Raw genomic sequence first — 16,305 nt, forward strand, 5'->3', positions numbered from 1 at the left:
TTAGAGAATTTCGCAAATGGCAGTCTTATAGGATAGCCATCTTTTCGAATATTTGCAGCTTCGGTTAATCCGCTGGCCCTCAACTGTTGTTGCATGCATCGATGATCGAACTTTTAAGTGGGTGTTAGGCTTCAGACATCTAGAGGGGAAAATAATTACAATCTCATTAATTATTTTAACTTTTAGATTGTTTATTGATTTCAGTTTTTATCGAAAGAGACGTTCAGAGAATGAGGTTCAATATTTTCAAGAAGCTCTTCGATCTTCTGTTGTCCAAGAACCGAGATGAACCTACATTGCGACAAGAAACTCCACAAACTCCCTCCTTTACCAAAAGCCAACGACATGAGAAAAACCATTAAAAATGTGATGTTACTGGTGGTGTCCCAATATGGTCACAGACTTCGGGCTGAAATGCACGAAAGAATAAAAGAATATATATATATATATATATATATATATATATATATATATATATATATATATCGTGGCACTCCGTAGGTTACAACGACGAGGGTTCCAGTTGATCCGATCAACGGAACAGCCTGCTCGTGAAATTAACGTGCAAGTGGCTGAGCACTCCACAGACACGTCTACCCTTAATTTAGTTCTCAGGGAGATTCAGCGTGACGCAGAGTATGACAAGGCTGGCCCTTTGAAATTCTGGTTCAACAGAAACAGGAAGAAAGAGTGAGAGAAAGTTGTGGTGAAAGAGTACAGCAGGGTTCATCACCACCCACTGCCGGAGCCTCGTGGAGCTTTAGGTGTTTTCGCTCAATAAACACTCACAACGTCCAGTCTGGGAATCGAAACTGCGATCCGATGACCGTGAGTACGCTGCCCTAACCACTAGGCCATTGCGCCTCCATACACACCCACCCACATACACACCCACACATATATATATATACACCATGTGTGTGTATATATATACATATACATTATATGTATATGTATGTATAATGTACACACACACACATGTTTGTATATATATATGTCTAATAAATATATACACATTGCTTCTGCCGTTACATTAATTCCATTATATCTTACCTGACAAACAAAAGCTTCGATTGATTTAATTTGGTTTGAAGTTGTCTGAGAGATTTCTAGAATTTGAAGAAAAAGATGAGTAATATTAAATATTATTTCTGAAGATAATTCTAAATGCAGACTCACCCGGCAGACATTAAGTTAAAATTAACATAAAACAAACAAACAAACAAATAAACAAAAGAACCCCAAGAAACCCCAAGAAAAATATCAAAAAAGTATCATCCCTCATCCTCGAAAAATATGAGCGAAAGGCAACAAAGCAAAACAGTCACGGACACGGATTAACGCGTGACAGATCATCATGTGATATTGCACCAGTAATATTTCGATTAATTTCTTTAGAACTTCAAGTTTTGTCTTCTGACAAAAATTTTGTCCAGTTCTCTTCGATTGGAATTTCCGCTGGCAGAATAGCAATCTTAATTTTTTTCACCCAACTCTTAAATCATGTTGTGTTCTGTATGCTTACTTTGTTCAGAATGGTTTCTAGATAAACTCTTTCAGATAATTGTACTTAACAATCATAAAGATTAACGTTTTGTTTATGATTACGGGAATTCAATCTTTGAAGTTTAAGCTGATGCAAACTTTCGATCATTCTTACATTACAAAACCATGCTTCTAAATTTCTGCTGAAATGCTATTACGCTTCATGGGAAAGAAATTAGTCGTCTTTGTGGCTCGTCTGACTCAGGAATGTAACCCAATGCCTTTATAATGAGATTGCTGGTTTCTAACTTTTTTGCATTTTAATTTATGATAATACCACATCTGTTTCAGAGACGATGCACGTTTCTGATACAAGTTTACGCGAATCCGTTCCTTTTTGCTTCAAGTTTTAATTGGGAATTTCATAGATGGCTCTGATAGCAAAGCAAAAGTCAGGCATATTATGTTAATTAGTATAGCTTTGGATTTAATAGACTTTGGTTTGTCATCAGTTGTTTTGAATTCTGCGGATTTAAGATTGAACGTCATCTCGAGTCGTCAACAGCTGTCTTTCTTGCAGGAATTTTCGGTTGAGTTGAGCTTGTAGAAATCCGTGTTGTTTCCTTTAAACTATTGATGTTTGATGCAAGATAATTCTTTATGTGATTCAGCTACCGGAAGCAGACACACACACACACACACACACACACACACACACACACACACACACACACACACACACACACATGCTTACATATATACACATAAATTTACATATACATAAGCAGTAAATGAAGATTAGTCTACAAGTGAAACATAATAGTAGAACCACAGCCACAAAAAAGAAACAAAAATGGAGGAAAAAAAAACATGGAGCAATAATTGAAAACAACAACAACAACAGCAATTGCATTAAATATTACTTATTACCGCCACCATAAATTCATTAATTAATTTACATAGAAGCCCCAACTCCACTTTCATCCTCATCATCACCGCCACCACGACTACGAATACTATCACTACCACTACTGCTATATAACCACTTGTGCTCAATGTGCTTCACAGAACTACTAGCGAAATGCCACCTCTGACCTTGGAGTAGTCTAAGAGGTTGTGTGATATACATGCCAACGTGTGGGATTCAGTGTACTCATTATTAAAACACTACTTACTTGAAAAGATTTCAAATTCGATATCTGAGATATAATGAAAAATTCAAATAATAATAATGAAAAAAAAAAGAGAAATAATTTTCGTTTCTTTTTAAATAAATCTATATTATCATATTTCATAACGAAAGCTTCATATATTTCACATATCACATTTAGATTCACACATATATAGTTATGAAGAGGCATGTACGAGTGTATATATATTATACAAAGTTGATTTATTCCTATGCTATTATGTGGTGACTTCTGTGTTTAATACGCGTTTGTGTTTTGTCAAGTAAAATACTAAAATAGTAGATAATAACCTTGATTTTTAAAATTTGTATTTAACAAGAAAAACAAAACAAAACAAAAAACAAAAAAAAAGAGCCCATGATTTAATTATGTCGGAGGTCATGTGTTGTTAGTTAGCAGTTAAGGAAATTGAGATACTCAGAGTGATCGCCCGATACGAGCTTTTTCATCCATTTACGCTTTTTAAGCCCAGCGCATGAAAGTCAACGACATCGTAAGAACCATCAAAGTGAACAAATATAGATGGACTGGTCACATCGCGAGACTCAAGGACAACAAATGGACAATCAGGGTGACAGAATGGACAGCAAGACAATAGACAAGATCAAGAGGCTGACCAAAGACAAGATGGCGAGATGATCTCACCCGCTTTCTGGAGCCTACATAGTCACGACTGGCCAGAGACAGACAGCAGTGGAAGGAATCTAGGGAAGGGTTCCTCCTTCAGTAGTGGTGAAGTCCAGGATAGAGTAGCCCCAAATTCTTTTAAGACAAAATTATATAAAGATATACACTCACTCATGTACGTGCATTTATACATTCACATAGACATATACACACACTTTTACTTTATTTATAAGGATTTTACTTTTACTTTTAAACCTGTTGCATAAATAACTTATTTGAGTGGTATTTAATTCTATCGTCCCCGAAAGGATGAAAAGTAATAATAATAATAATTATTATTATTATTTCTGCTCTAGGCACAAGACTTTGAAAGTTTTGGGAGGAAGGAGTTAGTCGATTATATTGAAACCAGTGCGTAACTAATACTTATTTCATCGACCCCGAAAGGATAAAAGGCAAAGTCGATCTCGGTGGAATTTGAACTCAGAACGTAGCGGAAGACGAAATACCGTTAAGCACCTTGCCCGGCGTGCTAACATTTCTGCCAGCTCACCACCTTCGTAATAATAATAATAATAATAATAATAATAATAATAATAATAATAATAATAATAATAATAATAATAATAATAATAATAATAATAATTACGCGTTGAAAAGAAAAGAAAATGTAAAAAAAGCAAATGTAATGCACTTACCTGAAAAAGGGGTCATTCGCCTAAGGAAAAACAGGGCGCCCTACAAACCTTTAAACGCTCTTCAAGACTAATAGAAGAGCTTTCACTTTATTAGGAAATCCCAAATACGAACTCAAATTGGAAGTATCCAGCGAAACCAGGCTCGCTGTTTTCACAGACCTTACAGCAAATTTAATGGAGGGCAGTCATTCCCTCCTCTCCCACTCACCGTTTATTAAAGCTGCAGTTAAAAGCCTGGTGATACCTGTTATCTATTTATTGACCAGAGAATTACAGGCTAAACACACATTTATCTGCCACACGGTATCTCAGCTTTTATAATATGGTTTACATGTTTTTATGGAGATGCCAATGAGGGAGTCTGTGTATGGTCATCTGTTTTGCTAGAAATAGCCAACCACCTCGCTGCAAATAACACATTGTCGTCTTACAAACAGATGCACGTTTGTAGTTCCAGTTATACCACGTATACAATTTAGAATGGACTGTTGTAGTCATGGATTGAACGCCTTTGATCGTAGGTCTTCTCGAGCAGGACTGACCTGGGGCTAAACATTGACAAGAATCAACGCAATTATTTGCATTACTGAAAAGGGGTGTGTGTGTGTGTGCGCGCGCGGGCGGATGGTGGTAGTGGGGAATGGCACCTAATATTTGTTGAGATTGAATTCACAGCCAATATTTCGATGTTATTGCAGGTCAGTAATCAGATCTGAAATCAAAAGCGTTCCAGAAGTGACGATCCAGTCTTTTTTTATTTTCCTTTTACAGTCGCACAGTATCTAAAACTGCTTTATTCAATAAAATATTGAAAGAGATTTGGCTGCTATCTTTAGCAGGCTAAGCAATAACATGAAGAATTTTCACGTCAGCTCAAGGCGATGTCTTTGTTGTTGTTGTTGTTGTTGTTGTCTGTGTGTGTTGTAGGTGTTAAGCTTAACGAAACGTACTTAACGTTTGGAATATAAACCGGACTTAAAAAAATACTACCTCTGATAGAATGTTACCCCTTCATAGGTATGACTCATCGCTGAATCACTTGACACGGTGAAACGGGGGTCTGAACGACTGCCTTCGGGGATTTCCGACTGTGTTTTTCATTTATCTGTTTGCAGTTAGACGGATTAACGTTAACGATAATAACAAAGTGGCTCCACATGGCAGACTCTGGAATATCACAATAGTTGTGATACCTTAACTTGCTGCTGTTGTTGTTATGTGCATACATACATTCCAATACACACACACACACACACACAAACACATAGATAGATAGATATGATCATATATATAACTTTAGATATATCATACATACAATTACATAATATAATTATATTATATATATATATAATTACCCACTGGGTGGCAGTTTGGGCAAGTGTCTTCTACTTAAAGGCGGCGAGCTGGCAGAAACGTTAGCGCACCGGGCGAAATACTTAGTGGTATTTTGTCTGCCGCTACGTTCTGAGTTCAAATTCCGCCGAGGTCGACTTTGCGTTTCATCCTTTCGGGGTCGATTAAATAAGTACCAGTTACGCACTGGGTTCGATATAATCGACTTAATCCGTTTGTCTGTCCTTGTTTGTCCCCCCCTGTGTGTAACCCCTTGTGGACAATAAAGAAATAAGTGTCTTCTACTATAGCCTCGGGCCGACTAAAGCCTTGTGTGTCTGTGTTTGTCCCCCCACCATTGCTTGACAACCGATGTTGGTGTGTTTACGTTCCTGTAACTTAGCGGTTCGGCAAAAGAGACCGATAGAATAAGTACTAGGCTTGTAAAGAATAATTCCAGGGGTCGATTTGTTCGACTAAAAGTGGTGCTCCAGCATGGCCGCAGTCAAAATGACTGAAACAAATAAAATAATATTTGCTGGGTCTAGGGAGAGTCAGTATTATGTCAAGGTAATGAACACACTCACGGGTTCAATTCCACCCATTTCTTAAATATCTGATTGTTTTGATTTTGTTTGCCAAAAAGCTCTTTCGTTGCTCTTTGCAACCTTATCAATGGCTACTGGATTAGCCCATTATAGAAGCGTTTGGTTGGCTGGTTGAGATCCTGTTGCGTGCATGCGGGCGTGTGAGTGTGCGTGTGTATATATGTGTGTGTATGAGTGTGTGTGTGTCTGTGTATGTATGTATGCTTGTATGCATGTATGTATGTAAGTATGGATAGATGGATGTGCGTGTGTGTATGTATGCATATATGTATGTATTTATGTATGTATGTATTCTGTATATTCATGTATGTATGTATATGTGTATGTATGAAGGTGTGTGTGTGTGTGTGTATGTGTGTGTGTGTGTGTGTGTGTGTGTGTGTGTTCGTGTGTGTACCTTTGCTTCCTTGTTTGTGCGTGTTTTTATGTGTCTATGCGTAAAAATGTTTTTCCAATCTCAGTTGATCATTTTTTTTTTCATATGTAGTGAATTTCGTTGGTAATTCTATAGTATACATTTCCTCCGCATCTAGCTGCACTGCATCGTATATTCCGGGGGTGTAGTTGCTGCTGGTGATGGTGTTGGTGTTGGTGGAGTTTTTCCGTGTCCCGCTTTGAAGTCGTCTGGTAGTTTACACTCCAGCATGACGATCCCGTCAATATTGTTTGGAGACCAAGGCGGCGAGTTGGCAGAACCGTTAGCACGCCGGGCGAAATGCTTAGCGGTATTTCGTCTGTCTTAACGTTCTGAGTTCAAATTCCGGTGAATTCGACTTCGCCTTTCATCCTTTCGGGGTCGATAAATTAAGAACCAGTTGCGTAGTGGGGTCGATCTAATCGACTGGCCCCCTCCCCCAAAATTTCGGGCCTTGTACCTAGAATAACAAAGAATATTGTTTGGGGATCTGCATTGATTCTTACCATGCTGCGATCGTTGTTCTTTCTGTTGACAGCCGAATTAACAGATTCCGGATATCACCTGGAGGGGATCCATACTTTAATGAATGGAGCTATCTTGACTTTTTTGGATAGCAGAACACAAGTGTCTTTCAGTGCCTTGTTGGCTTGGTTAATACTTATAAGATACTTTATGTGATTTCGTGCGTTGAAATAAGCTTTGTCGTGTCTTGCAAGAGTCATTATACTAATGTAATGAACACACTCACAGGTCCAATTTCACTCATTTATTGAATACCCGCTTGTTTTGATTTTTGTTTGTTAAAAAGCTCTTTCGTTGCTATTTACAACCTTATCAATGGCTAACTGACTCCGTTATAGATTGGAAAAAACGTTTTTACGTATAGACATACTCGAACACGCACACACAAGGAAGCAGAGGTACACACACGAACACACACACACACACACACACACACACACACACACACATATACATGCATACATACATACATGCATGCATGCATGCATGCATACATACATACATACATATAAACACACACACACGCACGCACCCCCAACGAAACATGAATATACAGAATACATACATACATATATGTATATATGTATGTATATATATATATATATATATATATATATATATATATATATATATATATATATATACATATATACATACACACATACATACATATATATACATACGTATACAAACACACGTGCATGCTGGCAGGCGCACATACACACGCAACAGGATCTCAAGCAACCAACCAAATCCTTTTATAATGGATTAAGTCAGTAGCCTTTGATAAGGCTACAAAAACAAGTGTTTTGGCAAACAAAAGCAAACAATCGGATAGAGCTTTTTTATCGCACGACTCTGTCCAGTCCCTCGACCTCTATTTACGTCTACCTCTGCACAAAATCTCGGATTACAGGAACGGGACAAAACTTATATATATACACCATTCTGCTTAAATAATGGAACTGTAGATACAATATCCTTAGATATCTCACATCTGTTTTCATTCCTCCACTTCACTCTCTATTTCATATCTTCTCTGTATTTTCTCGCACCGTCTCTGATATAAATATCCCAGAAACAGCCATAAGACCTTCTCTTTATAATTGTTCTGAAAACTATTCACAGCCTTGGATCTTTTTTTTATCTCATTCTGTTAATTTATATATATATATATATCTGTTTAAGTGTGTGTGAAAAACAAGGTGAGAGACAGAGATAGATTGAAAAAGAAAGAGAGAGAGAGACCTGGAGGGAGAGGGTCAGAGAGAAAATGAGTGATGGTGTATGAAGTATCTATTTGAACGTACCTGGAAATGTTTAGTCACAGTCTCATTCATTTTCGACACACCTGTCTCACTGCCGAGAAGAGGAAAAACGGCAAAACAATATTAATGATTATACAATATTCTTTTGAGAAAATCGAGATACATGTGTACATAATATCACTAACACCTTATTTCTGTAGTTTATCCCCCCCTCTCTCTCTCTCCCTCTCCCTCTCTCTTTATATGCGTCTCTCTAACGTAATAAAGTGTTACTCCGAAGAATCGTTGTGGAAACGAAGCCAAATGCACTATTAACTGTAGAGGACGCACTGCAGAAGATGCAAAAATCCATAATGGTGAAACGTGCATAGAGAACAAAGGGCATAAATTGCATGTTGGCTGATCACGTACATGCATACACACACACACACATACACATCCATATGTACGTGTCTGTGTGTAGATAGTGTTATAATCCAAGCTGTGTCCTCATGAAGCATATTTGGGTATATATATATATACATATATATATATATATATATAAAGAGTCAGGTGCAATGTAATACTATAAAGGAAAATACAATGGCCACTAAGAGTGACTAAAGGCGCCGAAATACCTACGTTGCTAGAAATAAGAGTTAAAATACTGTTAATGCTGTAGGAAGAGCGCAAATTTATCCATACAGAGACAGGGAAAGTAACCGCCCTATGACTGCCTCGAGATGCTTCAGTACCCATAGTCACCTTTAGTGACCATTGTATTTTACCTTTATGGTATTACATTGCACCTGGCTGTTTATGTTAATTTTTAGTATACGCATTAGCATTTCACCGAATCATCCATGAATTTTTACGGCATATATATATATATATATATATATATATATATATATAATTCCGGTAGACTGAATTAGCCAACCATGAGCCGCTCGAGCAGTCACCACTGAAGATGCCTACCTCATAGGCGAAACTAGACCTTGTCCGGTCGATCCTCGAGACGGTCATGAGGCAGTTACCTCCCTTGTCATCATGTGTATACATCTGCGCTCTTCTTACAGCCGTGGAATATTAGAATAAGGGACCACTCCATACTTTCTTGTAGAGTATGAGATTAATGAATTTTTATAAAGATAAACGTAACTGTAACTTCGACGTTTTGGTTGACTGGCGATCATCGGTTTGATGACTCATGGCTGGCGACAGTCTGATGACGGCTAATAAGTCGAAACTTTGAAGTCGCTGTCAGCTTTTTCTTGCAGAAGTTAACATATATTCACGCAAACATACACTCTTATTTGTATACATTATTTGGATGTATGAAAATACAGGTATTGTTCTTACTTTAATTGCGTATTTCCCTTCTTGCTGAAACTCCCAACATTTCCGGTGCTGTACAGGAAATAAAAATTAAGAGATTAGAAGAGAATCAACGACTGTACTTAAGATGTAAAGAAATGAAGAAGAAAACAATACGAAACAATATAAACTGCTTCTGCATCTTCAGAGATAGAGAAAAGGAAGCGGACAAAAAGAAAGAAAGAGAAAGAGAGAGAGAGAGAGAGAGAGAAAGAGAGAGAGAGAGAGAGAGAGAGAGAGAGAGAGAGAGAGAGAGAGAGCGAATAAAAGACAGACACAATGAAAGAGCGAGTATGAGAGTGAGAGAGACAGCTACAAGAGGGTACAAAGGTGAGATATACGCACGGGCAACATCGTCTTAAAAGTGGGTTTTCACTGTAAAAAATCACGGATCTTAGCGATTTGGATAAAGTATCTTTTGTCTTCTCCACCAAACCACTGGCATTGTAGATGACCTGTAGGGACAGATGAAACAATAAGATCATCATTGTCGTCATTCATTCATTCATCATCATCATCATCATCATCATCATCATCATCATCATCATCATCGTCATCATCAGCGTCATCGTCATCATCATCATCATTCTCATAATCATCATCAAATAAATAAACTATTATTAAATATTACTAACCAATATCAATGGAAGAGCCTTAATATAGTCGCCCCTCTAATTATCATACTTAATATATGCCCCTCTAATTATCATACTGTATCAATTAAAACAAGGAAGAACATGCTAGAAGATGTAGTTCTAAGGCGCGATAGTCAATGATTGAAATTTCCTTTCAATTATAAATTTCCTCAGTCAGAACTGATCTAGACGTAAAATGTAGCCATCGCGACAACAACTTGCATGAAGCTGACGACGATAACGACGACAAAAACAAGAGCATAACAAACGAGGAAGTTTATGAGACGAGTCAAAGAAGAGAGAAATGAATGCTTAATGTATGGAACTAAACAAATAAAACGCATTGTGGAAAAATATAGAAAAATCAAACAAACCAATAACACTCAAAGAATGTGTACAATGAAAATGTGTGTGTGTGTGTGTGTGTATATATATATTTACATACACACACGCCCACATATATATATATATATATATATGTGTGTGTGTATGTGTGTGTGTTTGTGTGTGTGTTTGTGTGTGTTATATTCGAAGATATATCAGACCTGATCTGCATAATGGATGATACCAAATGATATTTCAGTTTCATTTCTGCGAATATATCGGTTGTTTTGCGAGCAATTTTCGTTTAGTTTCTGTACCAAGCCTTCATCCGAAATCTTCTGTAAACTGGCTTGGTCTTCAAGGATGGAGAAGATGCTTACACCCTTATTCCCTCCACTCTGAAACATAAACATGCGGTATTTCATATGTATATATATATATATATATATATATATATATATATAATTATTCGAATGTTTCTTTGCTCATAACATATATCTTTATATATATATATATATATATATATATATATATATATATAATTAATTAAAAAAAAAAACGAGAAAAAGTAAGACAACAATAGGAAAACAACAACGCAAGGAGATGGCACACGTAAAGTATTAATAAGACGAACAGAAAAGGAAAAAAAGGTGTTTACGTTTCAAGCAAAGCTCTTCTTCAGAAATAGGAGTCATAGGAAAGTCCAAGAGAAAAGGAAGGCGGAAAAAAATCGCCACCAGTCCACATGTAGTTATATATACATATATATATATATATATATATATATATATATATATATATATATATATATATATATATATATATATATATATATGTATGTATGTATATATATATATCGTGGCACTCCGTCGGTTACGACGACGACGGTTCCAGTTGATCTGATCAACGGAACAGCCTGCTCATGAAATTAACGTGTAAGTGGCTGAGCACTCCACACACACACACACACACACACACACACACACACACACACACACACACACACACACACACACACACACACACACATATATATATATGATGGCCGTCCACTCGTAACCGAAGAAGACCATTGTTGACCTTCAGGAACATTGTGCGCTCTAGGACTAACTTATATTTTGCATTTGCAGCTCCGTTGGTGGCTAATGAGCCCTGCTCTTGACAAGCATACACGACTGCAAACATTGCAAACCAAGCTTTCCCCATTCACTATATCAGCAGTGCGCTTTCGAGGAGCACGCTTAAGTTCTTCATGCAGAATACGTGCTCTCTCACACGTAAATATTTATATATGTAAATATGTATGTAACGTGCTATGATTAGTTCAACATGTGCAAGAGAGAAGTGTGAATCAGCGAGTGCGTTTATGTATGTGTGTACGTATGTATCTGTGAGTGAGATTTTGTTTGTGTAGGGGGTATATTTGTGAATATTTCAAACTGAAAGCTTTACCTTTAAAATCAAATCTATGACGTCTTTGTTATCGTGGAACTGTATATCTTTCCAGTGAATTCCTTCCTTTTCGTACTCTTCTTGTTCCCGTCTGATGACATTCGTCAGAAAGATTTGGTGAAGCACTTCGTTGGCTGTGTTAATCAGCAACTGTTCAAACCCGTTCACAGAAAGCTTTTCAAAGCCAGATATGTCCAAGAGACTAATTGAAGGAGACTTACGACTGGTTCTGTATAGAGACGACGACATAAGATAAATAGAAACAGAAGCGAATGAGTGTAAGTAAATAAAGAAGCAAGTACAGAATGAGTGAAAAAGCGAAGAACTAAAAACTATTAATTCTTTGTTTAAAGGAATCATACTTTCAGGTTATAATATAATGTGTGCCTTTTCACATTCCAACTGGTTTCTCATCACAAGCCAATGTAACAGCTCTGATCTTTTCCAAGTCATGAAAATATTTAATGAATTAAGAGACTACATTGAAGTAGAACCCTCAGTGAAGGCTATTATTCCTTTCTAAAAACATAAACTTTGAATGCGGTGTTCAGCTCAATAGAGGTATCAGGAAACTCAATGAGACTCCAGCGGTTCGTGTTTTGTTACCAGGAATTGAAGTAGTTGCAATAGATTGAATGGACTGATCTACGTTACAGCCACGTATTTTAAGGACACTTTAAGCTTGAATGATAAAGTTGCGGGATTTGAACTCAGAACGTAAAAGAGACGGGCTTAATTTTAAGAAGGGGTTCGCAGGATATTTAATAGATCCCAATACTTGATTGTTTTAGATTACAAGTAAGTAATTTAAAAGAAATCTGAAAAATGTGACGTAGTTTTACGAGATTTTAAATCAGAAAAAAAAAAACAAAACAAAAACAATGGTAGACTTCACTAAAGGAAAATGCCATACAATTTAAGAAATGGTGCACGGGACATTTAAAAAAGCTCCAGAACTTAACTGGTAATATATTTTGTTGCCTCGTAGAAAATGTAAGTCAAAGTCACTCTGAAGAGAATTTGAACTCAGAATAGATACAGCACAACATTTTGTTCAAAGTGCTGAATATCGTTGCCATCAACGATTTTCGGATGATGAGTAAAAGATCGATTTAATCGATTCCATTTAGTTGCGTTAGTTATCGGATTTGAAGGGAATTGAACTTAGAATCAAAGGAAGTTAACTAAACACCACAAGACCTTACGTTTCATTCGTTCGTCCACTCACCATTGTTGTCGAGAACAAATTAAAACAAAGACATCCTAATGAGATGGAAATAGAAATTCAACATTACTTAACTGTATACAGGCCTCAGGTGATACACTCTCCTTCAATTTGCTGTTGATTTGATCAATGACACAGGTGAAGAGGAGGGAGTAGAGTTCTTTAGCTAAAGCGTCTCGGCCTTCGTTTGCTTCTACTATTCTTTTACGTTTGGTAATCTTCTGACCTAATATGTGTAACGAAAGAGAACATCAATGATAAGCATAGTCAACAATTTGGCCCAGCTCCATCGACTAAAAGTGAAGGGTGACAACAACACCAATATCTCCCCACCACAGAAAGTAACCAATCAAAAAACATAGCAAGCAAAACAAAACGCGGAAGTGATCAACAAAACAGTCAAGGGCTAAAGACAGATTATCCACTACAAGGTTGTTAGACTTGCATGAAATACTAGCCAAATATTCCTTAAAACCAGGATACTATCATCGTAAAGCACACGCATACACACACAATGTACTGGCACACAATCACACATAAAAAACAAACATTATACACATATATCACCCCACATATATATATACACGTATCACTTTTATCTAGTGTGTATTTTCCTGTCTGTTTATATGCCCATAGGTGCATTAATATATATCATGTTTTATTAAATAAAAGTGACATACAAAACAAAGGATTCGGTACTCAACCTTTCACGAATAAAGATTTCCTTATCAAAGCTTCGTAAAGAACGTCTTCCTGGAGTGTTAGAAGGTTCTCAACTGAAATATTTATAAAAAAAAAAAACACAAAGTTATTAAAGACATATTTATATCTGAGACACAGAAACGCATGCATGCAGCTCACTCTATCTCAAAAACTCAGCTTAAGGCCACAATAGAAAGTTGTTTTAAAATCGAGGACGAACTGACATCGAAGACCGCATCCAGAAAGAAAAAAGGGCCATCATGCGGCTCGGCGTAAAATCACTCACAGAAACGCTCTAACCGCTGGCTCACAGACGTGTTATCTCGCCTCTCTCTGTCTTTTCTACCGCAATTATAATGACTAATGATCCTTAGAGCTTGCTGGGCTCAGGCATTCCTGATACACGTTCCACTCTGACCAAGCCTCACACTAATCACTATGCTCAGTTCTTTCGTCTCAGAGCGTTGCTCCTCAGGAATTCTCGGCCTGTTCATGTCTTTCTAGAATGAGATGACCGACAGAGGTTCAACAGGAACGTTAAGGTCACCAACCTCACTGATTTAGGAGGAATCGAGCAAGCTATGAGCACTGCTCTTTTCTAAGATTCCAGCATGTAATATGTTGTATACATATGCACACATACATATATACATTTTCATCCATCCATCCATCCATCCATCCATCCATCCATCCATCCACACACACGCACAAGCATAGATAGATAGATAGATAGATAATACATACATACATAATATTATAATAAAAACCATAAGTCTTATGAAATTCAGCTACCGAAGGTTTCTTGGCCGAAACATTAATTTATTTCACTATTTTTCAAGCTAAGAACAAAACCTCGCAAAATAATAATAAAGCGAGAAAGAGGAAGAGAGAGAGAGAGAGAGAGAGAGAGAGAGAGAGAGAGAGAGAGAGAGAGAGAGAGATTGACAGAGAGAGAGAGAGAGAGAGAGAGAGAGAGAGAGAGAGAGAGAGAGAGAGAGATTATAAAACCTGACCGATTCTCTCCCTTTGAAGGAAAATTCTCCTTACCTTGTAGTGTGTTAAAAGCACAATACCCCCTACACACACACGCATGTATATTTAATATATCGGAGGGACATGAATTTCGTCCACCCCCGATAGTCTGGTCAATACAATGGTACAGTAATATACATACATATACATATACGCATATATACAGATACAACAACTATACGCACACACACACACAGAGGCATTCATTCCATACTATCATAAATACGGTCGCATAATGGAATCGTACCTACCGTTGTTTATGATTATCTTACTCTCGTTTGGTACGTCGATCTCCCCATCCTCGGCTTCTTCATCCACTTCGAAGTTTATATTAGTTAAATTAAGTACGGCCGATAAAACATTGTACATATCAGTGACTTCCTGTTAACAGAATAAACGAGACTTAGAAAACGCGTCATAGCGAAATCACGCAATTCAAATGGATGGTTAATGTAGGGAGGCCATCGTTGCTGGCGGAATCGTTTGCACATCGGACAAAATGCTTAGTAACATTTCTTTCTTAGTTCAAATCACGCTGTGGTCAGTTTTTGCCTTTCACCCTTCTAAGGTCGATGAAATGAAGTACCAGTGAAATGCCGGAGTCGATGTAATCGACTAACCCCCATTCTCAAATTTCAGGCTTTGTGCTTATATTAGAGATAAAAATTGTGATTGTATATGTACGTATGTATATATATATATATATATATATATATATATATATATATATATATATATATATGTGTGTGTGTGTGTTTATGTGTGTGTATTACTGAAATATTGAAGGGACAAAAGTGGCACTCACCAAATTATCGAATCCGATCTTTTGTAGGGCCTCTTCTAATGATGCAAATTTATGAATGTAGTTATTGTAATCTTCGTTGTTGTCGAATACAGGTGCCATTTCATCTTCACCTTGCACAATCCTGAAGATCGGATAGAACAACAAAAGGGATACAAAATTACGAAATCCAGTTTTTGTCCCACACCACTTTCAAAACTCATGCAACCAATTATAGGCAATGCCTTCCTCTCTCTGACAATGCTATAAAATTGCGTGTTGTCGCCAGCTTACAGAGATGGTACTCACAAAATATAAGAATAGAGTAACTGTAATGTAATAATTATTAATAGAAGAGGGAACGTCGGTTTATGAGGCAACCCTATCTTTACACCTCAATAATAGAATCATACACACCTGTATTCAGCTGCTTCACCCAGGTAGAATTTCTCTTTGAGTTCCGGCTCAAGACCACCCAATAAAGCATAGAATATGTGAAAATTCTTTTCATTTTTCTGTCTGTGTATGAGACGACATTTCTCCAAAATAAATGATTGTATTTGACCTGGAAAGAAAAGGTAAAGAAAGAAGAAATACAATAAAAACTTAATGTTTTTTTCACTTCAGTATTTTACCTCAGCGATATAAGC

At 37.0% G+C, this 16,305-nt stretch overlaps 1 protein-coding gene across 1 annotated transcript in view; it reads right to left on the reverse strand.

Moving 5' to 3' along the window:
- Positions 1-16,305, reverse strand: part of LOC106870779 (uncharacterized) — a 63,965-nt gene that overhangs the window by 23,391 nt on the left and 24,269 nt on the right. The window contains 14 exon segments of the mRNA XM_089363856.1: positions 1-114; positions 116-139; positions 1,054-1,109; positions 2,661-2,684; positions 8,191-8,239; positions 9,490-9,537; positions 9,850-9,959; positions 10,685-10,861; positions 11,916-12,144; positions 13,216-13,366; positions 13,845-13,916; positions 15,126-15,255; positions 15,680-15,800; positions 16,073-16,220. The exon segment at positions 1-114 is cut by the window's left edge and continues 3 nt beyond it. Coding sequence (XP_089219982.1) covers positions 1-114; positions 116-139; positions 1,054-1,109; positions 2,661-2,684; positions 8,191-8,239; positions 9,490-9,537; positions 9,850-9,959; positions 10,685-10,861; positions 11,916-12,144; positions 13,216-13,366; positions 13,845-13,916; positions 15,126-15,255; positions 15,680-15,800; positions 16,073-16,220 — 1,453 coding nt within the window.

The sequence above is a fragment of the Octopus bimaculoides genome, chromosome 15, assembly GCF_046866305.1.
Source record: "Octopus bimaculoides isolate indiv1 chromosome 15, ASM4686630v1, whole genome shotgun sequence".
NCBI classification, from domain to species: Eukaryota; Metazoa; Mollusca; class Cephalopoda; order Octopoda; family Octopodidae; genus Octopus; species Octopus bimaculoides.